Source organism: Hemiscyllium ocellatum, chromosome 16, assembly GCF_020745735.1.
Source record: "Hemiscyllium ocellatum isolate sHemOce1 chromosome 16, sHemOce1.pat.X.cur, whole genome shotgun sequence".
Taxonomy (NCBI): Eukaryota; Metazoa; Chordata; class Chondrichthyes; order Orectolobiformes; family Hemiscylliidae; genus Hemiscyllium; species Hemiscyllium ocellatum.
This window is the reverse complement of record NC_083416.1, coordinates 56,974,899-57,002,201: the sequence shown is the minus strand read 5'-3', so window position 1 is coordinate 57,002,201 and position 27,303 is coordinate 56,974,899. Positions and strand designations below refer to the sequence as shown.

General features: G+C 41.7%; 1 protein-coding gene across 3 annotated transcripts in view; it reads left to right on the top strand.

Annotated features, from left to right (window-relative positions):
- fnip1 (folliculin interacting protein 1) overlaps nt 1-27,303 on the top strand; it is a 114,448-nt gene that overhangs the window by 22,215 nt on the left and 64,930 nt on the right. For all 3 annotated transcript variants that reach the window (XM_060837297.1, XM_060837298.1, XM_060837295.1), the window contains exon 2: nt 24,234-24,360. In XM_060837297.1, coding sequence (XP_060693280.1) covers nt 24,234-24,360 — 127 coding nt within the window. The remainder of the gene's footprint in view (nt 1-24,233; nt 24,361-27,303) is intronic.

Below are 27,303 nucleotides of genomic sequence, written 5' to 3'. Positions count from 1 at the left end.
TGGAGAGAATGTAGTACTTGAAACTGGCAAGTGATGTGGCTAGTGGACCAAAACTGTTTCCAGTACTTGACCTGAAAGCAATTGAGCATTTCAGCAAGGTTTAAGAAAGGAAACACTTACTGGTTGGATGACGGTGAGAATCTTATATTGCCCCTTGTCAGGAAAGCCTACTGAATTCCATGCCAGTCAGGCATTTAATTGGGCAGCAGTGAGCAATCTCTCGGATCAAGTATCCTGGAAGTGAAGGTCTTGCTCGCTATGAGCTGCCAGACAATCAGAAACTCATAGCCCTCTTTTGCACCAGGCAGGAAACTGCCTGTAGAACACCTACATGTGATTACCATAGTGTAGACCCATAGTGAGACTAGGAGGGTTTTTTGTGAGGGATGGGATGGGCAAGTGGGGTGTCTCTTTTGTGCTCCATTTTCCCAGTTCAGGTCCTTTTTTTGATCAGGCCTTTTGAGCAAGTGCTTCTCATCACCATCTGCCCCCGAGCCCACAGCTAACCCTGGAAGGATTTATTTGTTAAACATGCAGCATGGCGAGCCCCCCTGCCTGCTGGTGAGTGGATACTAGAGACATCAGGGTGAGGACATTGTGAGCTTGGTTGGTGGCAGGGCTGTGAGATCAGAGACTGGTCTCCTTTCCTCCCCCTCCCTGACTATTTCAGAACCACCTCTGTCTTGATTAAATACACATCACCCAAAATCTGCCAAGTTGAAAGTATCCATTTTTACCCATAGTCTCCCAGGAATAAAAATGTATATGAAGCAGAGCCACATGTTTCATGCTGCAGTACTCTTGTGTACTTCACATTGTTTGGACATGATGAGGCTCCATATATTGGTGCAAAGTACAAGTCATTGACTTTTTTTGAAGTAGGATGTTCAATGATTCACTTCCACAAAGTTATAGAAACAAGTGATTTGAGCCTATATTTGAAGGGAAACAGAAAAAAAACATGGGACACTTCATTCACCACAATACTTGTGGGGTTGTTGGTTTGCTCAACCACTTCCTTAGTTCCACCTCTGTGGGAGTCATTGCAGCTGCATCATGTTTCTATGAGCTCATGAGGCCAAAGTATTTCGTATGTATTCTGACTGTATCAAAAGCAGATTCTGTAATTTGGATCACTTACATTAATCTGTATGTTTTATCAGCACTTGTAGATTTGTCCCAGAATTTGGCAGTGAAATTGCAGATAGATGTTGCGTTTTCAAATTTGGATCCAGTTACAGCGGTTGCTCTGTTTTCGGGTCAGGAAGGGTTTGTCCTATGAAAATGAATTCGGAGCAGCCTGTAACTTTTGTAGCATAAATTGGGTGTAGGAAATAAAATAATGTCACCCATTAGGATGTACACGATCCTTGCTGTACTTGAGTAATTTAATTTTTTTGAATTTTTTTCCTTTCAAAATCCTCCATGAGAGTTGGATACAAATATTGTGCAGACTTTATTTTTAACATTTTGGACAGTAGGGGGCACAATGCAGGAGTTTATCACAGTTAGTTGTGCCCATTAATTTACTGAAAAATGACCCTATTTGGTTTAGTATGCATGTGAGAAATACTATTGTGCTTTTGTCAGTTATGAGACTTTTTACTCTTTATTTTACTAAATGGCAGTAATTTAAAAAATGCTTTCAAATTCTAGAATTTAGTGTAGCGAATATGTTTGGTCATATATTCTGTGCAACCATCACATCTAAGAGTTGTGGAGCCATTAACTTTGGGCTTTTAACCTCAGTTGAGGCCAGTTAGCTAAAGAGAAATAAAATGGGAGTAAGAATGTGTGGTTTCCACAAGTGACATTCACGTGTTTTCTTCTGACCAACAGTGACTGAGCAGGGGCTGAATATGGTGTAGAATTGTGACTTTCAGATGCAGGAAGCATGTGAATCTTGAATGGAACAGTGTATTTGCCCTCATCAGCAAATGTAAATTCACATAAACCACTTTTCAGCAACTACATTCATTGTTTTGTTTTTATTTTTAAAAAAAGTTAGACGAGAAGCCCTCTCTTGTCATCTATTTGATGCTGCACAGCACTCCCAGTTGACAAGGCAGTTTAGTATCGCTTTGAAACTGGGATCTGAAAAGTACACAAATGTTCAGGCCAATGTTTCAACCAAGATCATTTTTTGCCTTGAGGCAGATTCCAGGCACTGTAAAACAAAGATAGGAAATTATGCAAAACATCTTTGACGACCATGATTACTGTGTGTGGGTGTGTAATTTTTTAAAGTATATTTATCATTCAATGGCAGTTCGCCAATCTGCTAAGTAGATCACAGCCTTTGCAACACCCACAGGTGAACATTTCCAGTGTTAAGTACTTCCAACTCTCCTTCGCCGTTGTCTCCCTGCCCCACAGTAACCTGTTAAATAGGAGATGGTCAGATTAAGGGGGATTAGGAATGGCTATTGTGTGCAGTGCATAATACAATTTGCGTACACTAGTTCATGATGACCATTCAACTCCCTAAAGTGAGATCTCATTACCTTTTCAGTTAAAGATGAATGGATCTTAGTGTAAAACATTTTGTAAAAGGTATTTTACTTGCCAAACTTGTTTTAGAATATTTTTAAACTATTGCATTTTTGTATCATGTCAAAAGACGAAGGAAAACTTCATTACTTGGGTTATAAGCATTATATTCCCGATTTATAATCAAAAGTTCAGACTTGAATCCTTGTTTTTTTTTCCACAGCTGGTCTCTATCTTGTGACATTGAGTCACATCACATGAGTTGAGTCACATGAGGTGGATAGACACAACACACCTTAATTACAATGCTGTTTGGAATGCATTTTTACAATAGCTTTCTGTTTGGCAAGTGTCTTATTGCAATATAACTGTATAACAAATGCAAATTTGTGAAAACATATTGCAAAATCTTCCAGGTAGATTTAAATTTTTAATAACTCGTTAAAGCAATGTTAGCATAGTTTAACTTTCTCAAGTTATGGTCTGAAAAAAAAATTGGCTTTTAAAACCGATGTCTTATTTGTAATGTACATGACTGCTCTGTTGGCATTCATAAGTGACTTCCTTTAATGACCACCTATATTTTGAAAGTCCTCTCACTGTGTCACTTAACTTCATATGTTATAGTACTTTCACTAGTCGTCATTCAGAAATTTTGGGATAAAGCAAATTGCCTTGAGAGGAATAAGGGAAGGCTGATGTTGGTTAACCTGTTTCATTTGAGTGTCTTTCCTGGAAGTTGAAATTAAAGGAAGAATTCTTTGGTCAGGTTGTTTTGTCGTCATGCTTTACCGCTGACCTATAGAAACTGGCTTAACAGGATGAAAACTTTGATATATTTAATCAACAGTGCAATAGGGCACATATTATAAAGCGTGGAAACTTTATTGGAGATCTTTAAAAGATATGCAGTTAGACCAAAGATTAGCACATGTATTATCTCACCATTTTAACACATCTTTGTTAGCAAATGGATGTTTATCTTGATGCTCTTTTGCTTCCTTTTTTACATAAATTATGTGGAAAATGTTCCTCAGCCTACCAGCTTGGCAGTTCCTGTTGAAGATAAAGGGATAGTCTCTTGTTCCAGCCTGATGCAGTCAATAAAGAATTGACCAGAACTAAGCATAATATTAACAATTAATAACCTTAAAACACACATGCTTTGGAAATTGGGGTTGCGCATCAATTAATCGGTGCATTTTTCAAAAACTGGGGTTGCAAAATAAACTGTCAGAGCACACTAAAGAACATGGCTTTGTAGCTGACCTGTGAGAGGTTTAGGTTGCTCATTCTGTAGTTCACACACGAGACGTGGGACCTGTTGTAGGAAGAGGTGTGTTTAACTTATGATAGTGGTAAAGCGTGTGATTTTTTTTCATTTATTTTTAAGCCGCTAATGAACTTTTACATTATCTGTATGAATTAGGAACATGAGTAGGCCATTTGGTGCTTTGAACTGCTCACCAGTCTCTCTCAGCTGATCTGATTGAGGCCTCAATCTCACCTTCCTCCCGACTGTTGATAAACTTTTGACTTCCTTGTTAGTCGAGAATCCATCCAGTAATACTGCATTGAGAAGTGGGACCCTTCAGAATTTCTTCAAAAGCACTTTTTTTGAGGCATGCTACAGTTTTGCACAACTTTTATATGTCAAAACTATAAATATATCATCTGATTTTACCCCCCCCCCGACTAAATTGAACAGTTGAGATTTGCTCATATGATCTGAGTTTTTTTTTACCGTCCATTTCACAGCCAATTCAAAATTCTGGCACAGGCTGAAAGTCCTGATAACAAAATCTGCAAATGAATTTAAGTGACCCAAATTATGGGATCTGCTTTTAATGTAGTCAGAACAGATTTAAACTACTTTTCGTCCCATGACCTTTCTCTCCTCCTTTTAAAAGACACTCCATTGCGCCTGTTTGACAATTTGTTTAGTCATCTGTCTTAATATTTCCTTACATGGCACTGTCAAATTTTGTTTTGCCCCTATAAAATATTTTCTAAGTTTTATTACTGAAATTGCAAGCTTTTGTTGTTTGAAAGATCAGATACTCCATGGCCCTTCTTACGCAAATGGTCAAAGTGCCTTGAGGTTGACCATACATTTGAAACTATTGTGACTATGGAATCCAGCATGGAAACTCTTACAACACCACTCTTGATCCAAATCAGTGCCTTACAATTATATTTGACAACATTGACAAGGCTTCCATGCTATCAACTGTGTGTTTTGAGCACTACAACTTATTTTCATTGCCATAGTGAGATTTTCATATGTCTTGGAGTGCATCTGCTCGAATGTTATTGGAGACCAGGCATTACATCTGAGCCTGCTGGTGTAACACTCCATTGTAGCAATATTATTGTTTTAGCCTAGATAACCTAATTGAAGAACTGTGCTGCAAAAAAATGCTGGATGACCTATTTTGTTCTCGTATCGATCTGATGTATTTTTCTTGTGTCTTTTTCAGAAGTGCTGTGCATTATAGCAAACTGCGTATTTTTCTTAATTGTCCCATACACCTTTTTTTTTGCCCTGGAGAACAACTTGTGCAATTTATTGGAGTTATTGAAGGAGCAAGGGAAGTTTTAACTCTGGAAAGGAAACTTCTGTGTCTGACCCACTCAAAGTGAATTACAAACTTTATCCTTTACTGGTTGACTGGTAAGATTTGGCAACATGTGCAATTAATAGTTAAATTGACAAAAAGGAAAATGTCAGTCAAAAATTGAAGTCTAGTTTGTTTTTATGGTTTGTTTTGGAATAGAAAAAAAATCAGTACCAGCCAGTATTGCATAGGATTGTTTCGTAATCTGCGTCTTACTTATTGTATTGTGCTAGACAAAGGACATTGAACAAGTGCTGTTGTGTTCAGCTGGATGAATGTACAGGGTTTTTGTTACTGAGTGAAATGATGGAAAGTAGAGGGTTCGATTGGAAGAGTGCAGGCTCTGGGGAGCTTGCTAATGCAGGGATTGGTTGGCAGGCTTCAGTGTAGACCCAGGTGGTACACAGTCATGTCACATGATTGCTTCTCGTGCCCGTTTTTTTCAGTCAGCAGAAGATGCCTGTCACTGCTGCAAGATTGAAGGCATCCTGATGCATCAAGGAATGTGCTGGGTTGTGGTGGATAAGAGGAGAGAACAGGAAGAAGTGCTTTTTACTGCTGCTTATAATTTGGACAGCTTGACCATTTGTTGGCTAGATTCTACTGCTGCTGTAAGCAACAACATGAGTTCTAATCTGTAAACAATGCAATCTAGTTCACAAAGAAATTAAGCTAAACAATATTTGTTGCAACAAAGTCTCAGAATCTGAGCAACTGTATACTTTGTGCAGTGCGTGTTTGAGCATGGAATTACCTTTGACAGAGTGCTGTTCATATCTCTGTGTGTGTCACCTGACAGCCTTGTGCTTCAGGATGAACCTAATACAGAGCTATTATTAGGAAGGGATAGCGAGCAAAGAAACCTTTTTGTGGATTACATAGCCGGACTTAGCAGCAGGACAATGTTACCCAGGTAATTTTTTTTCGAACAAAAGTATGAATTAAGAAATTTTAAATGTTACCATGTTTTGCTGGAGCTTGTGTAATTTTTAAAAATTTATTGCGATAGCATCTTAAAATTGCTTACAAAAGTTTCTGTTGTATTGAATTTACACATTTGAAATATTCCTTGAAAATGTTTCTGACTGGCAGGGAATATAGTGTTAAACTTTAAGTTGTTTAACCAATGGTAAAAGATGTTGCATTTTACGTTCTGTTTACTGAAGTTGTATTTGATCTGTTTGATCTAAGTAATTGAGAAATCATATGGAGAGTTGTTGACTGACTTGCTTGGATAGGATGTACAGATATTTGGGGAGAAGTTGGTATCTCTGGAGTGGTATGGTGGCTCAGTGGTTAGCACAGCGGTCTCACAGCACCAGGGTCCCAGGTCCACTTCCAGCCTCTGGTTGAGTTTGCAAATTCTCCTTGTGTCCGCATGGGTTTCTTCCCACTCTCCAAAGATGTGCAGGTTAGGTGAATTGGCCATGCTAAATTGCCCATAGTGCTAGGTGCATTTGTCAAAGGGAAATGGGTCAGGGTGGGTTACTCTTCAGAGGGTTGGTGTGGACTGATGGGGCCTGTTTCTGCACTGTAGGGAATTTAATCTTAAAAAAAGAACTAAGGAAAAATAGATATCTCCTACGAGTTGAGCAATTTAAACGTTTTTTTTGGAAAAGATTCCTAAGAGGCTTAATGGTACTGGGAGTTGTGCATTGCAAACATTGCTTTTCGGCATTCATCATCTGCTAATTGTCATGGGACTTTTCCCAGGATTTTGAATTTGCTTGTAGGTTTCAGGTCGGTTGCCTGAGGTTTCCACACTGTATAGTGTTCTAATAGAACTGAATTGGGCAGATCTAATCTGATCATACTGGAGCTGATGTACCTTAATTATGTGTCTTTATACTTGGCATTAATATCCCTCATGTTGATGAGAGTCATCTTTTTCCACTTTTGAAACTCCGTTTCAGTGATTGCCATCTATCATACAGTAAAAGACCGATAAATAGTGTTTTTGCTTTGTCATTGCAAGCCCTTAAATTGTTAATACAATAAAATTTCATACTACCTGAGTCTTGCTAGTACAAACTAAATGAGGTGATTTGACCTGACATTTTGGTTATTTGAGCAGGAGAGTTTTTGACCACTGGTAGCTGAGGCGCACGATGTCTATGTTAATGATTGAAACCACCCACAATCTGACACAAGTATTGCAAGATAGGTCTGTAGCCAGTACTGGTGATTTCTGATTTACAAACATCTGACTTACAAATGCTTGTACTATGAACAAGATCCCATAAAGGGGTGTATTCATTTTAAAGATCCTGCCATGTAAAAATGTGCGTGAGTCTTCAACTATTTTATACTGTACTGTGTGGTGTAATGACTTGCATCAATTTATGAATGTACTGAAGAAAGGAAGCAGTTTGTAATCTGGGGATGGCCTGTGGTGTAACATGAAAGCAATTTAAAACTCCCTACCTCCATTGTACCCTAGTCAAAGAACAGTATCTCTGAATCTGACGCTTTCTTCCTTCCTAATAGTTTGTGCTGAATTGTATTAATGCACTCAGATGATTGAGGTGCCAATCAAGTTGGCTTTGTCCTGGATGCTGTCAAGTTTCTTGAGTTGCTGGAGCTACTCCCATCCAGGCAAGTGGGAAGTATTCCATTTCACTTGTGACTGCACTTTGCAAATGGTGAACAGGCACTGATGAGTCAGGAGATGAGTTACTACAGGATTCATTGTCTTTGACTATGATTCTTGTAGCTACAGTATGTATTTGTCTGAAAGAATAACAAAAATTGCTTGGGAACATAGCAGGTCTGGCAGGATCTGTGGAAAGAAAGCGGTTAATGTTTCGACTCCAGTGACCCATCTTCAGAATATTTAGTGTTTTTGTTTTTATTTTACATTAGTGGTTTATTTCAGTGTTTAATTCACTGCCACATCTCTTTACAGATATGCCCATCTTGAAGTTCTGTCCTTCTCTCCAACAGGATTTCCATTTAAATCTGTTTTGTTGTTCACCATTAATACTGTTTGTTTTCCCTCCAGCCTCTAGCATCTGCACTTCTTTGTTTTATTTTAATGAATCTAGGTAGTTCATTTCAGATTCTGGTCAGTGGTAACACCCAGGATATTAGTTCTTGAGGATTCAGTGACGGTCGTGCCATTTGAAGTTCAAGTGGCCTTGGTTAGTTTCTTGCTGGTAATAGCTGTTGCTTGAAGCATTCTGGTACAAATATTACTTGCCACTTTTCAGCCCAAACCTAGATGTAAAGGCTGAACTGCATATGAATATGGTCGCTTCAGGAATAGTGTGGAACATTGTGCAATCATCAGTGAACATCCCCACCTCTGACCTTTATGATGAAGGGAAGGTCAGTGTTGAAGATGGTTGGGCTTCATGTACAACACTGAGGAATTCCTGTAGAGGTGTCCTAGGACTGAGATGATCAACGTTCAATGATCGCATACATCATTATTATTCTTTCTGAGCTCAGTAAGGCTCCCAAATGGTGAACAACTTTGCCCTGATTCCCAACGTCTTCAGTTTTACTGGGGTTTGTTGATGCTGCACTCTGTCAAATGCTGCATAGATGTCAAGGGCAGTCACTATCACCCTCCTGTTCGAAGTTCAACCTTTTTATCCATCTTAGCACTGAGGCAGTAATAACTTCAGGAGCTCAGTGATCCTTGTGGAACCATAAGAGCAGCAGTAGGCCATTCAGCCCCTTGAACCTGTTCCACCTTTCAATTATATCATGGCTGGTCTGTGGCCTAACTCTGTATACCTGCTGTTAGCCCATATCCTTTAATATGCTTGCTTAACAAAACAACATTTGTGTCAGGTTTAAAACTAGTAAATGATCCACTGTCATGTCTGGAAGACCGTTCCGAACATTTACCCCTTTTCGTGTGTGGAAGTGCTTCCTAACAGTGTCTCCTGAACAGTCTGACTGTAATTTTTAAATTCTGCTCTCTGACTCTGGAATTCTCAACTAGTAGAAATAGTGTATCTTTCTCTGTTATTATCTTACAGACTTTGTCTTAATTGAATGTCAGCAAAAGGGTTTTTCTTTGCAAGTGCTGCTTGACAATGCCTTTCATGGCTGTGATCATTTCAGAGTAGATTGGTTGGACACTAGTTGTCCCCGGTGGATTTGTCTTGCTTTTTTTGTTGACGGGACATATCTGGACAATTTTCCACATTGGGCAGAATCCAGTGTTGTAGCTCGATAGGACAGCTCCCTAGCATTCATGATTATCAATTCAGACTCTGGAATAGTGGGCCTAAAAAAGAAGAGTAACAAATTCTGACCTCTCTCCACCATTAAGTTTAGTCTTCTGAATGGATAAATGCAGGCAGCACTGGAAGGGATAAAGCAGATGAGGGGGCAGGAAAGCTATAAATGTTAACGATGAAAGTAATGCTCTGTGTGCTACTTGAATCTCGAGCTTTGTGCTACACCAGCATCTGCTGAATTCATTTAGTACAATATACTTGTTTATTCTGTTCTACTTTTCTTAGCATGTAACCAACTGCATCTGTTGAAAGCCAAGGCTGAGAAATATTTATACTGCTAAAATTAGCATTTGTTTGTTTCTGCTAAAAAGGCATGCTTTCACAAAGTGCAATAATGTATAAGTTAATCAATCAGATACTTTATAAAATTTCAGAAATGTTGTAACATGCTTCACATAATTATTTTTTCTGATCATTTTATATCCAGGAACTGTATTGCAAACTTGCTCAATGTTCCATTCTCCAAATTCACGATGTTAAAAGTTTTTATTCCTTGCCTTCTCATGCTTATACCATTTGCTGAACTGTTGATTTGCTGAACTGTTGATTTAGTTGAAGTACAGCTTCTCAATGCGTTAATTTATATGCTGGTGTGATATGTTTATTGCTTAACATGTGGAGTAGTCAGAATGGTGAACCAGCCAATGCAAATAAGCAGGTGTCTTGTGATTTTATTAAAAATAGTTCTAATGTCTAAAAGGCAGCTGTAATCTTGTTCATTTCAAAATCTTGGGGTCAGTTTGAGAAAATATTTTCATTCGAAAGTACAATGACAGAGCGTAAAATTAGTTTTTTAAAAAGTACAATAACTTTTTATTAACTGGCACATTTGGGACTTACCGGATGATCAAACATTCCAGTTGATCAAGAGGTCCACATAATCCGTTTAGAAACACATTAGGCAATAGTATGCAGGAGGCATACACATCACCGATATACTTCATTTATAGCATCAAGCACTTAAATAATAACTTGAATAAAGCTTAACAGCAAAGAAATTTCTCAGTTGCACAGTCAATCAACCATATGGACATTGTGGAGATCATAATAAGACAGTAAACTTTAGTAAAGGTACATAATTTTTGCAAGTTTATCAATGATGCAGGTTCATTAGATGCTAGTCAAAGCAAAGTTTGCAATAATTTTACTCTGGTTCTCTTCCTGACTGCATGTCCCGCCGAAGTCAGAGCACTCTGATTATGAAAAGGTTTTGAAGATGTCACCTTCCTCTCTTGGGATCTAGAAGACATTCCAGAAGTGGACAACTTGTCATTGGAATGGGCATTGTAATATGAGTCAACTTGTGGGATGTGGGCATCGAAATCCACGTCAGCATTCATTCCCTGTCCTGATGGTCCTTGAGAAGGTGGTAGTGAGCTGCCTTCTTGAACTGTTGCAGTCCACAATACCATTAGGGAGGGAATTCCAGGAGGAGAAAGTGAGAGCTGCAGTTGCTGGAGTTCAGAGTTGAGAGTGTGTTGCTGGGAAAGCACAGCAGGTCAGGTAGCATCCGAGGGGCAGGAAAATTGACGTTTTGGACATAAGCCCTTCATCAGGAATGAGGCTTGTGGGCTGGGCCTGAGAGATAAATGGAGCGGGGATGGGTTGGGTAGTTGAGAAAGTAAAAGGTGGATGAAGGCAAGGGAGAAAGTGATAGGTCAGAGGGGGAAGTGATGGGCAGGTCATGAGGGCGGTGCCGAGTTGGAGGCTTGGGACTGGGATAATTTCGGAGGAGGGGAAATGAGGAAGCTGTCGAAATCCACATTTATCCCGTGTGGTTGCAAGGTGGAATATGAGGTGTTCTTCCTCCAAGCATTGGGTGGTAACGGTTTGGCGATGGAGAAGGCCCAGAACCTGCATGTCCATGATGGAGGGGGAGTTGAAGTGCTCAGTCACGGGGCGGTGGGGTTGGTGGCTGCAGGTGTCCCAGAGATGTTTTCTGAAATCGTCCGCAAGAAGGCATCCCCTCTTCCTGATGTAGAGGAGACCACACCGGGTGTAATGGATACAATAAATGACATTGATAGAGGTACAGTAAATTTCTGATGGATGTGGAAGGATTCTTTGGAGCCTTGGATGGAGTTTAGGAGATTAGTGTGGGCGCAGGTTTTGCACTTCCTGCGGTGGCAGAGAAACATGTCAGGAGTGGAATGTGGGCTAATGGGGGTTGTGGACCTGATGAGGGAGTCACATAGGGAATGGTCTCTCCGGAACGCTGATAGAGGTAGGGAGGTAACTATATCTTTGGGGTCCATTTGGAAGTGGCAGAGGATGATGCAATGTATGCGGTATTTGATAGGATGGAAGGTGAGGACCAGGGGGGTTCTATCCTTGTATTAGGAGGGGTGGGGTTCAAAGGTGGTGATACTTGAAGTGGAGGAGATGTACTGGAGGACATCATCAACCATGTGGGAAGGGAAGTTGCGATCATGAAAGAAGGAGGTCATCTAGGACTTTGGGGTGGAATTCGTCATCCTGGGAACAGATGTGGCAGAGGCGGAGGAGTTGGGAATAAGGGATGGTGTTTTTACGGGAGGTATGGTGGGAGGAGGTGTAATCTAGGTAGCTGTGGGAGTTGGTGGGCCTGGAGTAAATATCCATGGTTAGTCGGCTGCTGGAGATGGTGATGGAGAGCTCCAAGAAGGAGAGGGAGATGTCCGAGATGGTCCAGGTGAATTTGAGATCGGGGTGGAAGGTGTTGGGAGCACGAGGTGGTGCCGATACAGTTAGCAATGTAGCGGAGGAACAGGTCGGGGGAATGTTGCTGGTGTAACTGCGGAAGATGGACTGTTCCATATATCTGACAAACAGGCAGGCATAGCTGGGTCTCATTTAGGTGCTCATGGCTACCCCTTTGGTTTGGACGAAGTGGGAGGATTGGAAAGAGAAGTTGTCGAGGGTGTCGGTGGAAGGGTACTGGTTGGGACAATGTGAGAGTAAGAAATTAAGGGCTTGGAGACCTTTGTCATGGCAGATTGATGTGTACAGGGATTGGATGTCCATGGTGAAGATGGGGCGTTGGGGGCCGGGGAAATGAAAATCTCGGAGGACGTGAAGGGTGTGGGTCATGTCACAAACATAGGTGGGGAGTTCCTGGACTAAGGGGGACAGGACAATGTCTAGGTGAGAAGAGATGAGTTTGGTGAGACGGGCACAGGCTGAGACAATTGGTCGACTGGGGCAGTCAGGTTTCTGAATCTTCGGTAGGAATGCAGTGCCGGGTTCATGGACAATTAGGTTGGGCGGTGGATGGGAGATTGAGGTGATGAGGTTAAGGATGGTCTGGGAGATGATGGTTTGGTGATGGGAAACGGGGTCGTGATCAAGGGGGCAGTAGGTGGAGGTGTCTGAAAGTTGGTGCCTGGCTTCAGTGGTGTAGAGGCCAGTGAGCCACACTACAATCACCCCACCTTTGTCTTTGAGTTTGATGATGAGGTTGGGGTTGGGGTTGGGGTTGGGGTGGAGGGCTATGCATTGTGAGGACAGAAGGTTGGAGTGGGTGAGGGGGTGGACAGGTTGAAGTGGTCGAAGTCACGGCGACAGTTTGAGATGAAGAGGTCCAGAGCAGGTAACAGACTGGCACAGGTTGTCCAGGTGGATGGGGTTTGTTGGAGGCGGATGAAGGGGTCCTCAGTGAGTGGGCGTGTGCCTTGTTTGAAAAAGTGGGCCTGGAGGCGGTGGAAGAAACGTTCAAGGTCGCAGTGTGTGTTGAACCCTTTAATCTGGGAGCCTAGATTGATAAAGGTGAGGCCTTTACTGAGGACTAAACGTTCATCCTCAGAAAGGGGGAGGTCTGGGGGGATGGTGAACACACGACAGGACTGGGAGCTAGGACTTGGATTGGAGTTGGAGGTGGGAGCAGAGATAGTTACTTGAGTAGGCGTGATTATAGGGTCAGGAGTGACATCACCAATGGAAGTGGTGTTCAGAAAGGGGGTAGAAATAGGGCTTACAACTGTGTCCACAACGGCAGGAGGGACATCATGAGCAACTCAGCTGGCCTTTCATTTTGATTCAAGGCAGGTGACGTCGCTGGTGGCGGAAGTGATGTCGACAATCGAGGCTTCTTTGTCAAGGTGAGTAGTTTCCTTTGGGGCAGAAGTGGCTGCCTGGAGGGAATTCCAGGATTTCTACCCAGCAGCACTGAAAAAATGGTGGCATATGTTCAAGTCACGATGGTGAGTGGCTTGTGGAAGGACTTGGATGTAGTGTTGTTCACATTTAGCTGCTGCGCTTGTTCTTCTAGATGGAGGTGGCGGTGAGTTTGAAAGGTGCTTTCTGAGGATCGTGTGTGAATCACTGCAGTGTATCTTGCAGATAATCACAACAAAGTGAACTAAATGTTCATGGTGGAGGGACTGGATGCTTGTGGATGCCGTGCCAGTCAAGTGGACAGCTTTGTTCTGGATGGTGTCAAGCTTCTTCAAAGTTGTTGGAACTGCATTCATCCAGGCAAATGGGGAGTGATCTAACACACTCCTGACTTGTGCCTTGTTGATTGGTTTTGGAGAGTCAGGAGGTGAGTTACTCCCCACAGTAATTCTAGCCTCTGATCTGCTCTTGTAGCCACTGTTTTTACGTGATGAGTCCAGTTGAGTTTCTGGTCAATGATTTTGATAATGGAGGAATTTGGTGATGGTAACACCATTGCATGTCAAGGGGTGGTGGTTAAATTGTATTTATTGGTGATGGTCGTAGCCTGGTATTTATATGAATGGTATGAATGTTACCTACCACTTGTCAGCCTGAGGAATTGTGAATGATGCTGAACATTGTGCAGTCATTGGTGAACATCTGCACTTCTGACTTGATGGAGGGAAGGTCGTTGATAAAGCAGCTGAAGATGATTGGGCTGAGGTCACCGCCCTGAGGAACTTCTGCAGAGATGTTCTGGAGCTGAGATTATTGACCTCCAACAAATACAGCCATTCTCCAATGTGCTAGGTATGACTCCAAGAAATGGAGCGTTTGCCCCTAGATTCTCATTGATTTCAGTTTTGCTAGTGTTCCTTGATTACACACTCAGTCAAATGCAGACTTGATGTCCAGGACTGTCACTCTCACCTCACCTCTGGAATTCAGCTCTTTTGTCCATGTTTGGGCCAAAGCTGTAGCGAGGTTGGGAACTGAATCACCCTGGCGGAACCCAAACTGAGCAGGTGATTGCTGAGCAAGTACTGCTTAATAGTACTGTTGTTGACATTTTCCATCATTTTATTGCCGATGGAGAGTAAACTAATGAGGTGGTAATTAGCTGGGTTGGAATTGTCCTGCACTTTATTTACAGAACACACTTGGATAATTTTCCACATTCCCGGGTAGATGCCAATGTTGTAACTGTATGGAAGAGCTTGGCTAGTGGAGCAGCAACTTCTGTAGCGCATGTTTTCAGTTCGTTTGCCAAAATGTTGTCAGGGTCCACAGTCTTTGACAATGCAGTGTCTTCAACCATTTCTTGATATCAGGTGAAGTGAACCAAATTAGCTGAAGTCTGGTATCTGTAATGCTGGGGACCACTGGAGGAGGCCAACATGGATCATCCACTTGACACTTCAGACTTAAGATTGCTGCAAATGCTCAGCCTTACACTTTGTATTGATGTGCTGGGCTCTTCAATCATTTGAGGATGGGGATATTTGTGGAGGCTTCTCCTCCAGTAAATTGTTTAATTGTTCACCACTTCACGAATGGATGTGGCAGGTCTGCAAAGCTTAGATCTGTTCCGTTGGTTGTGGGATTGTTTTGTGTCGGGTACATCACTTGTTGCTGATACTGTTTGGCATGAAAGTAGTCCTGTTTGGTAGCTTCACCAGGTTGACGCCTCATTTTTAGGTATGCCTGGTGCTGCTTCTGGGATGCCCTCCAGCAATATCCATTGAACCAGGGTTGATCCCCAGGCTTGATGGTAATGATTGAAAAGGCAACACTCAGTATGTCCTTGCCGTGACCCATAAATTGTTGGGTAGTCAAGCCTGTTGTCAAATCCCAAATTCAGAGTTCTATCCCAGGAGGCAGGAAGGGCAAACTGGCTATCAGAAGAAATGACTACATCACTAATTAAGTGAGAGTGGCCACTGAGGGAATGCTGCAGGACATCTAGCTGATCTCATCACTAGTTAGCTTTCACCTGGTAGTTTTAGTATCAAGTCACAGATGGAATCATGTCAGTAAACTGCAGGGTCGTGGTGATTTGTGTCAGCCAATCACTGCGCCCTTTTAAGGTGGCATGAAGGGTGATTTGCTCCGTCATTTTGAGTGAGATGGGATGTCCAATAGGCTGATGAAGCCAGATTGCGGCAGAGGACTTGTGACTATGCAGGGTCATGAGGATGTTGATTGTGCTGGAGTACAATTCTGCTACTTTTGGTGGCCCAAAGCACTTCCTGGATGTCCTGCCCTGTCTTGCCCGATCTGTTTGAAGCCTGTTCCATTTAGCGTGGTGACAGTGCCATACGTCATGATGGAAGGTATTCTCAATGTGAGGACGGTATTTTGTCTCCACAAGGACAGCATCAGTAAGAGTGATCAGCAAACAAGCATGGACTGGTGCGTCAGCATTAGGCAGATTGTTAAGGATTAGGTCAAGTATGTCTGCCTGTACAATCTAGCATAGTTCTACTGTATACCAAACCACCCTAAAACCAAATTCTGTACCACATAAAGAACCTAGAAATGCTCCAAATTCCATTTCAGAATAATCTTTGCACAAAATATTCTTCTATTGAACCTTTTCTATTCTTTGTGTCATGCTTTCCACTTCAAAGATAACTCTTGAATGTATTAAGCAAGTGTGGGAATAAAATCTAAGCAATGATCTCGCAAAATAGAGACAGGAGAGTAAGTAGAGGCAGAGCTGTGTGCAGCAGAATACAGGAAGGCCAATTCAAAAACTTACACAAAAAGTACCATACTTCATTAATTCCACCTCTGTGGAGGAACATTTGTGCCTTGGCTAAATAGATGTACTGTTGTAGTTTTATTTCTGATTAGGATTTGCTGATGTGTGGGAGGACCACAAAGCAATGCACATTTCTCCTGCACATCCCTTTTTGATCCAACACTACAGTTGCTGGATATGTATGTCAAAACCCATAGCTGTACTATTTAGAACAAGTTGCATTCTTGTACTAGGACAGACTGCATTATTCCCAAATATTATGGGAACAGAAGTACTTTTGAGTCATGTATGCCAATTTGAGCATACTTCATTCCCTGAAACAAGGGAAATCTCTCCTTTACATATATTGGATAGGTAGAGTCATAGAAATATACAGCATGGAAACAGACCCTTTGGTCCAACTCGTCCATGCCGACCAGATATCCCAACCCAATTTCGTCCCATTTGTCAGCATTTGGCCCAAATCCCTCTAAACCCTTCCTATTCATATACCCTTCTAGATGTCTTTTAAATGTTGTAATTGTACCAACCATTACCACTTCCTCTGGCACTCATTCCATACACGCACCACTGTCTGGGTGAAAATGTTGCCCTGTAGGTCCCGTTTGAATCATTCCCCTCTCATCTTAAACCTGATCACTAAAAGAAAGAATAACTTGGCCCAAGATATTTGCTGACACCACCAAGCCACAGCCAAAAATCGTTTAACAACCACACCCCAATGCCCAAACCATTTCCAGCAAGTGCATTGGGAAGCATAGAGTTAACTAAGTACATTAGGATATCAATGCGGCCTGAGTCCCACAGCTACCTAGATTACACCTCCTCCCACCCTGCCCCCTGTAAAAACACCATACCATATTCCCAATTCCTTTGCCTCCGCCGCATCTGCACCCAGGAGGACCAATTCCAATACCGAACAACCCAGATGGCCTCCTTCTTCAAAGACTGCAATTTTCCCTCCGACGTGGTTGACGATGCTCTCCACCGCATCTCCTCCACTTCCCGCTCCTCCGCCCTTGAACTTCGCCCCTCGAGTTGCCACCAGGACAGAACCCCACTAGTCTTCACCTACCACCCCACCAACCTCCAGATACATCGTATCATCCTTCGTCATTTCCGCCACCTCCGAACAGACCCCACCACCAGGGATATATTTCCCTCCCCACCCCTATCAGCGTTCCGGAAAGACCACTCCCTCTGCGACTCCCTCGTCAGGTCCACCAACCCAACCTCCACTCCCAGCACCTTCCCCGGCAACTGCAAGAAATGCAAAACTTGCGCCCACACTTCCATGGCAACACGACACCTGGAAGAAGAGCGCCTCATCTTCCATCTAGGAACCCTCCAACCACAAGGGATGAATGCAGATTTCTCCAGCTTCCTCGTTTTCTCCCCCCCCCCCACCTTATCTCAGTCCCAACCCTCGAACTCAGCACTGCCTTCTTGACCTGCAATCTTCTTCTCTACCTCTCCGCCCCCACCCCCTCTCCAGCCAATTACCCTCACCTTAACCACCTCCCACCTATCGCATTCCCAACGCCCCTCCCCCAATCCCTCCTCCCTACCTTTTATCTTAGCCTGCTTAGCACACCCTCCTCATTCTTGAAGGGCTTATGCCCGAAATGTCGATTCTCCTGCTCCTTGGATGCTGCCTGACCTGCGCTTTTCCAGCAACCCATTTTTCAGCCTGCATTGTATCCTGTTAAAACCTAGTCTGTAAATACATGAAGTGCTACTGCTGAAAATCTACATGTTTAACTTGATTTAATATTTAAAAGCTAAAGGAGAATCTCTGTGATCGTAGTTTGCATATCATCTGATTTGGGAGTTGGAAATTAACCATTAACTTCATTGATGTTTTTCCCACTGACATTTTCTTTCTCCTTGCCCCTCAAGTTCGCAGTTTTTTTTTCAAAAGTTAAATTAATATGAGCTTTGTTCTGAATGGGGCATAAACTGCAATCAATAGAGCAGAAAATAATTTGTTGCCAAGCATCCTTCAATTCTTTTGTGCACATAAGAAAACATTTTTCTGAATTTAATTTCTTAAACTGTTTTGCCTGTTGTGTCACATTATTACCTAAGTAGTTTTCACCTACATGTTGAAGACATCAACTCCATTTACGCACTGTTCTCAACTTTTCCGTTGCTAAATTATTAGAGTGCTTGTTTGATATACAGTGCAAGCTGAGCAGAAATTTCCTCTGATTAAACACTGGGGAACTGAAGCCATCGTGTTTAGTTTAAACGCAAGTTCCAATCCCTACCTACTGACTTTGCTACTGAGCCAGAGCCAAACAGTTTGTAGACCAGATATCGTATTTGACCCGAGACCAAGCTTCCAATTTTGTATCTGAGCTAAAACTATGATCACCACTCCCCCCTCCCCAATTTCTATCTCTGTGAAGTCACTTGACCTTTTCCCCTTTCATTGGCTGATCCCCTGTTGTTTTGTTACCACTAGATTTGACTTCCACACAATCCTGGCCAGCCTCCACATTCTAACCTCTGCAAACTTGAGGTCAGCCAAAAACCTGTTGCCTTGTCCCTGCTCCAGTGCTGCCTGAGTGTTTTTTGCTGCATCGCTCCATTTCAACATTTGACACTTAATGCAATCTCGAACAAAAACAAGGCTCTGATAAAGCGGTGTAATGACATTCAGTTAAGTTTAAGTTTAATATCATTAGGTTTTTGTACTTTCTCTCTGGATTGTCCAAAATACAGCCCACAGATGAACATCAGGCCTACCTGAACCTCCGTTCAGCTCTTGAACCCAGTTTTCAAGATACAGGGAAGTGGAAGTGAAAGATTGGCGAAGCAGTTCCTGCACAATCAAAAGCAGTTGCTGTCTCATGTTGTGACTGCTAGTTACACTACTGAGCCCATTGCTATCGTGTATGAGCGAGCAACATTGCGACTTTAGGAGTAATGCCAAAATGAATGCAGACGGTCTCTGATTAATGAATGTCTGACTTATGGACGAGATCATATATGGGGTATTAACATTAAAGTTCTGCCCCGTGAGCATTTCCTCGTACTTGTAAATGTCAATATATTGTCATGATTTGGAGATGCTGGTGTTGAACTGGGGTGTACAAAGTTAAAAATCATGCAACGCCAGGTTATAGTTCAACAGGTTTAATTGGAAGCACGAGCTTTCGGAGAGACGCTTACTTTCCTCAGTAAACTGTATCTGCTAACCACCTGATGAAGGAGCACCACTTTGAAAGCTAGTGTGTTTCCAATTAAACGGACTGTTGGACTGTTGGATTTTTAACACTATATTGGCATGCATTGTGTTCTGATTTACATACAAATCAACATACAAACATACTCAAGAACAGGACCGAGGGACTGCCTGTAGCTACATTCAGTCTAAGGTGTAGACACGAGCAATGATGGCCTTGCATACGACTGGGATGATACATTAAGGGAGAAGTAGCCTATCTGCAGGGGAGGTGGCTGACTGATTTGGTTGGGGAAAGAATAGACTCTCACTCTCCAATGTGAGCACCTGATGGTCTGAGTCAGTGTGTGTGTGAAGGCTTCACATTTATTTTTAGTTTTCAGTTTGAGAGTCTGTGGCAAACATGGATTGGTTTCCAGTTCTACGATTATCTGGATTTTATTTATAGAAAATAAATTGTTTAAAGGTTTCTTTGGATACTGGAACATTATTTTAATAAGATATTTCTTGGAAGTCACTTGGTTTCATCTAATTACTTGGGACTTGTGGGAAAATCTATGACCGAGTTTGTGACTGAGAGATCTGGTTTTCCTTAGAGTTTATTTGCTTAGTTGAAAATTGGAGAAGCATTGCCCCAACTCCTCTCTGCTTTTGAGACACCCTTGTTGAGAATCCAGTGTGAAACTTAATTGTTCTCCTTGAAGATGTATGGAAGACTAGTGCATGCTGTTTCCTAAGTAAGCTGTATCTGCTAAAACGCGAGAGACTGCTGCATGTGTCTCATGAGTTGTCTGCATGTGCCAGAATCCTTGATCAACAGCTATATGAACATTATAAGCCTTCACATTTTTATTCCTTCAAAAGTAGCCAGAAGTGTGGTGTTCCAAAGTGAGTCAGGACTGAAGAAAGTTTTGTCTACCTGCTCTGTGTGCATGCTTTGGGTTATTTCGAGAGAGAATTTTTTTTTCATGTTCTGATCTGTCTGTCTCTTTCCCTTCCCGCTCCTCCCAAACTTTCTGTCTGCACTTGTTGAGGAAAAATAAAATTAATTAACTCTGCTACCTGGCACTGTTTAATGGTCATCTTTAGTAATAACTTTTTTAAAAAATGATCAGGTTATTATTTTATTATTTATTGGCGAGTTATTTGTTTTCTTCATGCCCCAATATTTATTTTGAACTTAAAGTTTTAATGTTGGGTTGAACTCTGTCTTTCTCATTCACTCATCAGGCCCTTGAGTGAGAGAAATAAAACTATGGTGCCCCATGTCAAAAAGTTGGACAGGCCTGCTGTTGATCAAGATTTTATATCGTCATACATCTATGAAAATCCCAAACCTTCACTGTAGAAAGTATTTTGATTCTAAGAGAATTCAGCTTCATAAAGGTTCTTGGTTTCAGTGGTTCTTTTAAAATAAATGGTGATTTGTATGCAGAAAGTTTCTTTTTACTAAATTGAAATTCTTTTGATTCCAGTAATTGATGGGATTAGGTGCTACTTTTCTCCCACAGTTGATGAGCTATTAATACAGACTTTGCAAGCTCTCCTATTAATCACCACTTGGCCGAGAAACTCGAGCTGCAATTCAGTAAGCTGGCTGTATCCAAGTCCATTTGTACACTAGTCAACTTCTGTCCTTATCAATTTGGGTTCAAATAGATCAGGCACACTGATCTAATGATCTTCCTTTCCTGCTTTTATTTGAAGATTACTTCTGCATTGACTAAAATAGACAATATAGAGTTTGGGAATGATGCATGGGAATAGTAAAATGATACCAGATTAGATCTATGGGAAGTGCCTCCTTCAGGTTGACAGCAACCTACAAATTTCCCTATAAAGCCTTCAGCTGTAGGAAGTCATGGAAAATCTCGGAGATGGTAATCACAGCTTTGAAAATAGTCACATAGCTAAGCTGCTTGGGAGAGAATTTGCTGCATGGACAGCACAAGGTGACTGGAGATCAATGTGATTTTGTTTCTCTCAACCCTAATCACTGTTTCCGTGATTCCAATTTGGACTGTGGTGCAGGTTGAGAGCCACTGCCTTACTTGTACTCCAATGTAGTCATCTATTCTTGAAGGGCTTATGCCCGAAACGTCGAATCTCCTGTTCCTTGGATGCTGCCTGACCTGCTGCGCTTTTCCAGCAACACATTTTCAAACCCTATATTCACTCCTGGTCAAGAAATGTACAGATTTTGAAATTTAAGCTTTTTTTTTTCAAATCCCTCCCTGAACTCAGCTAATGTCCTCCAGTCCTATAGCCCTCCAAAATATGTGTAATTCTGACCTCTTCAGGATTCCCAATTTTAATTGTCCCACAATTAGTGGCCTTACCTTCAGTGACCTAGATGCCAAGCCCTGGAATTCTCAATCTCAACTATGCTGCCTCTCTTTCTTCCTCTTTCAGACACACCTTAAAACCAACCTCTTTGAATAAATACTTTGGTCATCTGACCAAATATATCCGTGTCTAATTTTTCTCCTTAAGGTTTCTGTAGTGGCTTGTTAAAGTTACGACATATAGCTCGTCATGATTTGGAGTGGGACTGGACTGGGGTGTACAAAGTTAAAAATCACACAACACCAGGTTATAGTCCAACAGGTTTAATTGGAAGCACAGTAGCTTTCGGCGCAACGCTCCTTCATTAGGTGATGAAGGAATCACCTGATGAAGGAGCGTCGCTCCGAAAGCTAGTGTGCTTCCAATTAAACCTGTTGGACTATAACCTGGTGTTGTGTGATTTTTAACTAGATATAGCTAAGTAGTTATTGAAGTTGCTTAAAAGTACTATCTAAAACCCAAGTTGTGTTTGGTTCATATGTCATATAACTTCTTCACTCAAACATGTTTTGAAAAAAAAGTGTTGTTTGCAAAGTTGTTTTGATCGTTCCTATTTGCTCAAATTGGTGTTTTAATAAGAAATACTTTCCCTTTATAGCTGTGGGAATGTTACAGTATGATGGTGACTTGTCCTCTGAGCATGTTTGAGAATGTGCTATACAGTTTTGTGGTAGAGGTAATGTAAATGGAACCAAGTTTAATGTTTTTGAGGTTGATCTTGGTGAAAAAAGAAAGTCAGGAAGGCGTAGGCATAAAAAGCTACTATATTGAACAGAAGGCAGGAAGCAGTGCACCAGAACTAACTCTGACATAGTGACCATGAGCTTTTCATTTTCTGAAGAAGAATGCTGTCAAACAAAGGTGATTTCATCCATCTTTCTTTTTACTACTAAAGAAACATACAGGAAATTGACGTGATCAACCAAGCAACAGTATTATGGTTATGACGATCATATGCACACATGAAAGGCAGTGATTGTGCTGAGAAAGCAACTTGTTGAAATGTTATGGATGTTTCAGCCAACGCCAATTTGGTAGCATGCTGTCCTCTGAATCCAAATGTTGCAAGTTTAAGTCCTCCTTCAGGGCTTGAGTGTAAAAATCAACTTGCACTCCAGCCCAGTACTTGGAAATCGATGCCCTTCCAGAGATGCATCTGCCCTTTCCCAGTGGATATGAAAGATCCCATAGCACTATTCAGAGAAGAGCAAGAGTGAAATCCTCTGTTCTGACCAATATTTCTTTTAAACAACAGCACAAAGTAACAGTGTGATTTGATTGTTAACATGTTGCTTTGTGAGACCTTGTCGAACTGGATTCTATGTTTCTTGTATTTTAGCAGTGGCTCTTCAGTTGAACATCTCTGGATGTAAAGTGCTTTCAGTCATCCACTGCTTTTAATAAACATTTTCTGAAGGCAAGCCTTTATCTTTTAAAGGAAAGACTAAAATAGCAGATTCATAGCTGCAGTTGCCTTTACAAAGTATAGCTTGTTAGGAAAGGTGTTTGTTTGAATTAAAGTATATATTATTGGCAAGCTGTGTTAGTTGAAGGCAACATGCAGCTTTATGGAAAGTTCAACTGAGTGTGCAATTTATGGAAACAATATTCTGCCCACTAATATTTTTGTTTGCATGTACTCGATGGACAGATTTATTTGACCAACAAGCCTCTTCCTTTCAGTCATGTTCTACAGCTTAGGAAAGTGAAAAGCATACTGTTGAGTATCCTGATCTAGAATTCATTTTGCATGTATTATCAATGTGTTTGAAAAGCAAAAGGCTTGAATGATAGATGTTGGATTCAAACTATGAATGTGACAAATGAGTAAAATTAATAGACAAATGTCATAAAATGGTTTTATTAATATAGTCATAGGTCTTTCATAACTTTTTTTTTAGAAATTATTTCTCAAAGCTAGTTTTGGGAAATATTAAATATAGAAGCTCTTCTAATATGACCTCCCTTTCACATTTCTGAGGGTTTCACTCCCTTGTTTAGCATCCTGAGATTGCCACATGTACAATCGTCTGAAATCAGCAGATTCCCCCTCCAGCATCATAATAGGAAGTAGTAAAAATGTTCTAGAGGTGAATAGTTGGGAAAGCGAGTTCTTACAAGAAAGTCATCATTATTGTGCTGAAAAAGTGTTTCAAGTTTCGTAAAACGCATTTCCATACAATCGATCTCTCTCTATCCCCCAACTCCTATCAACCCCTTCCTCACTTTCTCCTAACCAATCCCTCTTTTTTTTCTCTTGTCATTCATTCCTCCTTCCTCTTCATTTACAGCCTCAAAAGGTAGAATCCAAATTAAGAGATCTGGAATGTTATCCTCTTCAACACAGGCTGGATTATTGCCCAAATGAATAGCTTGTGGATGGACATTTTTGTTTTGCTTGGAACTATTATTCACTGTGTCACTATTTTTGTTTCAAGCTGGCCAGCTCCAGAGTTCAATCCCAGCCAGATAAGACTTATTGTCTACCAAGATTGTGAACGGCGAGGAAGAAATGTTCTGTTTGACTCTAAAGCAACAAAGAAGACTGAGGAAACTACAGCCTTAGTAAGTGAATTAGCAAGTCTGATCTGTACATGTGAAATTTTATCTCTTCATTTGTATTGACCTATTTTCAGGTTTATTGGTTCAGTGGGTGGGATATTGGTTCAGTGGGTGGGAGAAGGTGAAAGAGGTGTACCATCTATCTATAACATGTGGTACTGCATTTTTAAAAAGGAAATTCTATTCTGGGCAACAGAAAGCAATCCAGAATTTTTTTACTTTTGTCTCCTATTAGAAATGTTATATGCTCCAGATCATAAGACCATAAGACATAGGAGTGGAAGTAAGGCCATTCGGCCCATCGAGTCCACTCCGCCATTCAATCATGGCTGATGGGCATTTCAACTCCACTTACCAGCGTTCTCCCCATAGCCCTTAATTCTTCGAGACAACAAGAATCTATCAATCTCTGCCTTGAAGACATTTAGCGTCCCGGCCTCCACTGCACTCCGTGGCAATGAATTCCACAGGCCCACCACCCTCTGGCTGAAGAAATGTCTCCGCATTTCTGTTCTGAATTGACCCCCTCTAAATCTAAGGCTGTGTCCACGGGTCCTAGTCTCCTCACCTAAAGGAAACAATTTCTTAGCGTCCACCCTTTCCAAGCCATGTATTATCTTTGTACGTCTCTATTAAGTCTCCCCTTAATCTTCTAAACTCCAATGAATACAATCCCAGGATCCTCAGCCGTTCCTCATATGTTAGGCCTACCATTCCAGGGATCATCCGTGTGAATCTCTGCTGGACACGTTCCAGTGCCAGTATGTCCTTCCTGAGATGTGGGGACCAAAACTGGACACAGTACTCCAAATAGGGCCTAACCAGAGCTTTATAAAGTCTCAGTAGCACATCTCTGCTTTTATATTCCAACCCTCTTGAGATAAGTGACAGCATTGCATTCGCTTTCTTAACCACAGACTCAACCTGCATGTTTACCTTTAGAGAATCCTCGACTAGCACTCCCAGATCCCTTTGTACTTTGGCTTTACAAATTTTCTCACCATTTAGAAAGTAGTCTTTGCTTTTATTCTTTTTGCCAAAGTGCAAGACCTCGCACTTGCTCACGTTGAATTCCATCAGCCATTTCCTGGACCACTCTCCCAAACTGTCTAGATCCTTCTGTAGCCTCCCCACTTCCTCAGTCCTACCTGCCTGTCCACCTAACTTTGTATCATCGGCAAACTTCGCTAGATTGCCCCCAGTCCCCTCAACCAAATCATTAATATATAATGCGAATAGCTGTGGCCCCAACACTGAACCCTGCGGGACACCGTTCATCACCGGCTGCCATTCCGAAAAAGAACCTTTTATCCCAACTCTCTACCTTCTGTTAGACAGCCAATCCTCAATCCATCCTAGCAGCTCACCTCGAACACCATGGGCCCTCACCTTGCTCAGCAGCCTCCCGTGTGGCACCTTATCAAAGGCCTTTTGAAAGTCTAGATAGACCACATCCACCAGGTTTCCCTGGTCTAACCTACTTGTCACCTCTTCAAAGATCGAGCCACTTAACCCTCCCTGCAGTCATATATCTCTTTTTTTAAATTTTGAAGTCAGGCATTTAGTTGAACTTGAATGTGGGAAACATTGCGAGATATGCCGAATTTATGAACTGTTGATGCTTGTGTCTGGTCAGCTTTGGAGAAGAATTGACTGTAGTTGTGGCCACTGGTCCAGGTATTTATGTCCTTTATGGGATAAGCTTTTTGCATGGACAGTGATGTATAAATTGAGAAGAAACATACATCATGACGTGATACCAGCATGGGAAGATCATTTGAGAATTGTGGCCTTTTATGTCTGTGATTTGGGATTTTAGTATAATACATTCTTTCTGATGTATCAGAAACCATTCTGTGTGCGTTAACAAAATGTCATTGATATTAGAAGTATTGAAATGATAACAAATTATGATGGAAAACCTCAACATGTTCGGCAATTAATATTTTAGGTCAGTGACTCTTTGTTAGATGGTTTGGGTATTCTATGGTCATGAAAGGCATAAAAAAACGCTAGTTTAGGTACAGTATATCTGGAAACTTTATCATCTTATTCTTTAGCATAGAAGTACCCTAATGGGAGTCTGAGAGCTGATCAGAAGTTTTAAGTTTCCAAATCTCACTCTCGCTCACTCGCTCACTCGCTCACTCGCTCACTCGCTCACTCGCTCACTCGCTCGCTCGCTCTCTCACTCTCTCTCACTCTCTCTCTCTCACTCTCTCTCTCTCACTCTCTCTCTCTCACTCTCTCTCTCTCTCACTCTCTCTCACTCTCTCTCTCTCTCTCTCACTCTCTCTCCCTCACTCTCCCTCCCTCACTCTCTCTCCCTCACTCTCCCTCACTCTCCCTCACTCTCACTCTCTCTCACTCTCTCTCACTCTCTCTCACTCTCTCTCACTCTCTCTCACTCTCTCTCACTCTCTCTCACTCTCTCTCACTCTCTCTCACTCTCTCTCACTCTCTCTCACTCTCTCTCACTCTCTCTCACTCTCTCTCACTCTCTCTCACTCTCTCTCACTCTCTCTCACTCTCTCTCACTCTCTCTCACTCTCTCTCACTCTCTCTCACTCTCTCTCACTCTCTCTCACTCTCTCTCACTCTCTCTCACTCTCTCTCACTCTCTCTCTCACTCTCTCTCACTCTCTCTCACTCTCTCTCACTCTCTCTCACTCTCTCTCTCTCTCTCTCTCTCTCTCTCTCTCACTCTCTCACATGGCATGAGTTCTTAAATCATGTGATTATCATCCAACTGCCCTACTTGTATTAATAGTGAGGTTGTGAAGATGTTCTGGCATTCTAGGCAGAAGTATAGATGAAAGACAAATGTTTGTTCTAAAATATGATTTCAGTATTTGCAGGAGTTTGCCTGAGTAGAAAATTGCTTTATTTTTAAATTGCCACTATCTTTATAAAAGAAGGATATTAAGATGTGGTGAGTATGTTGTA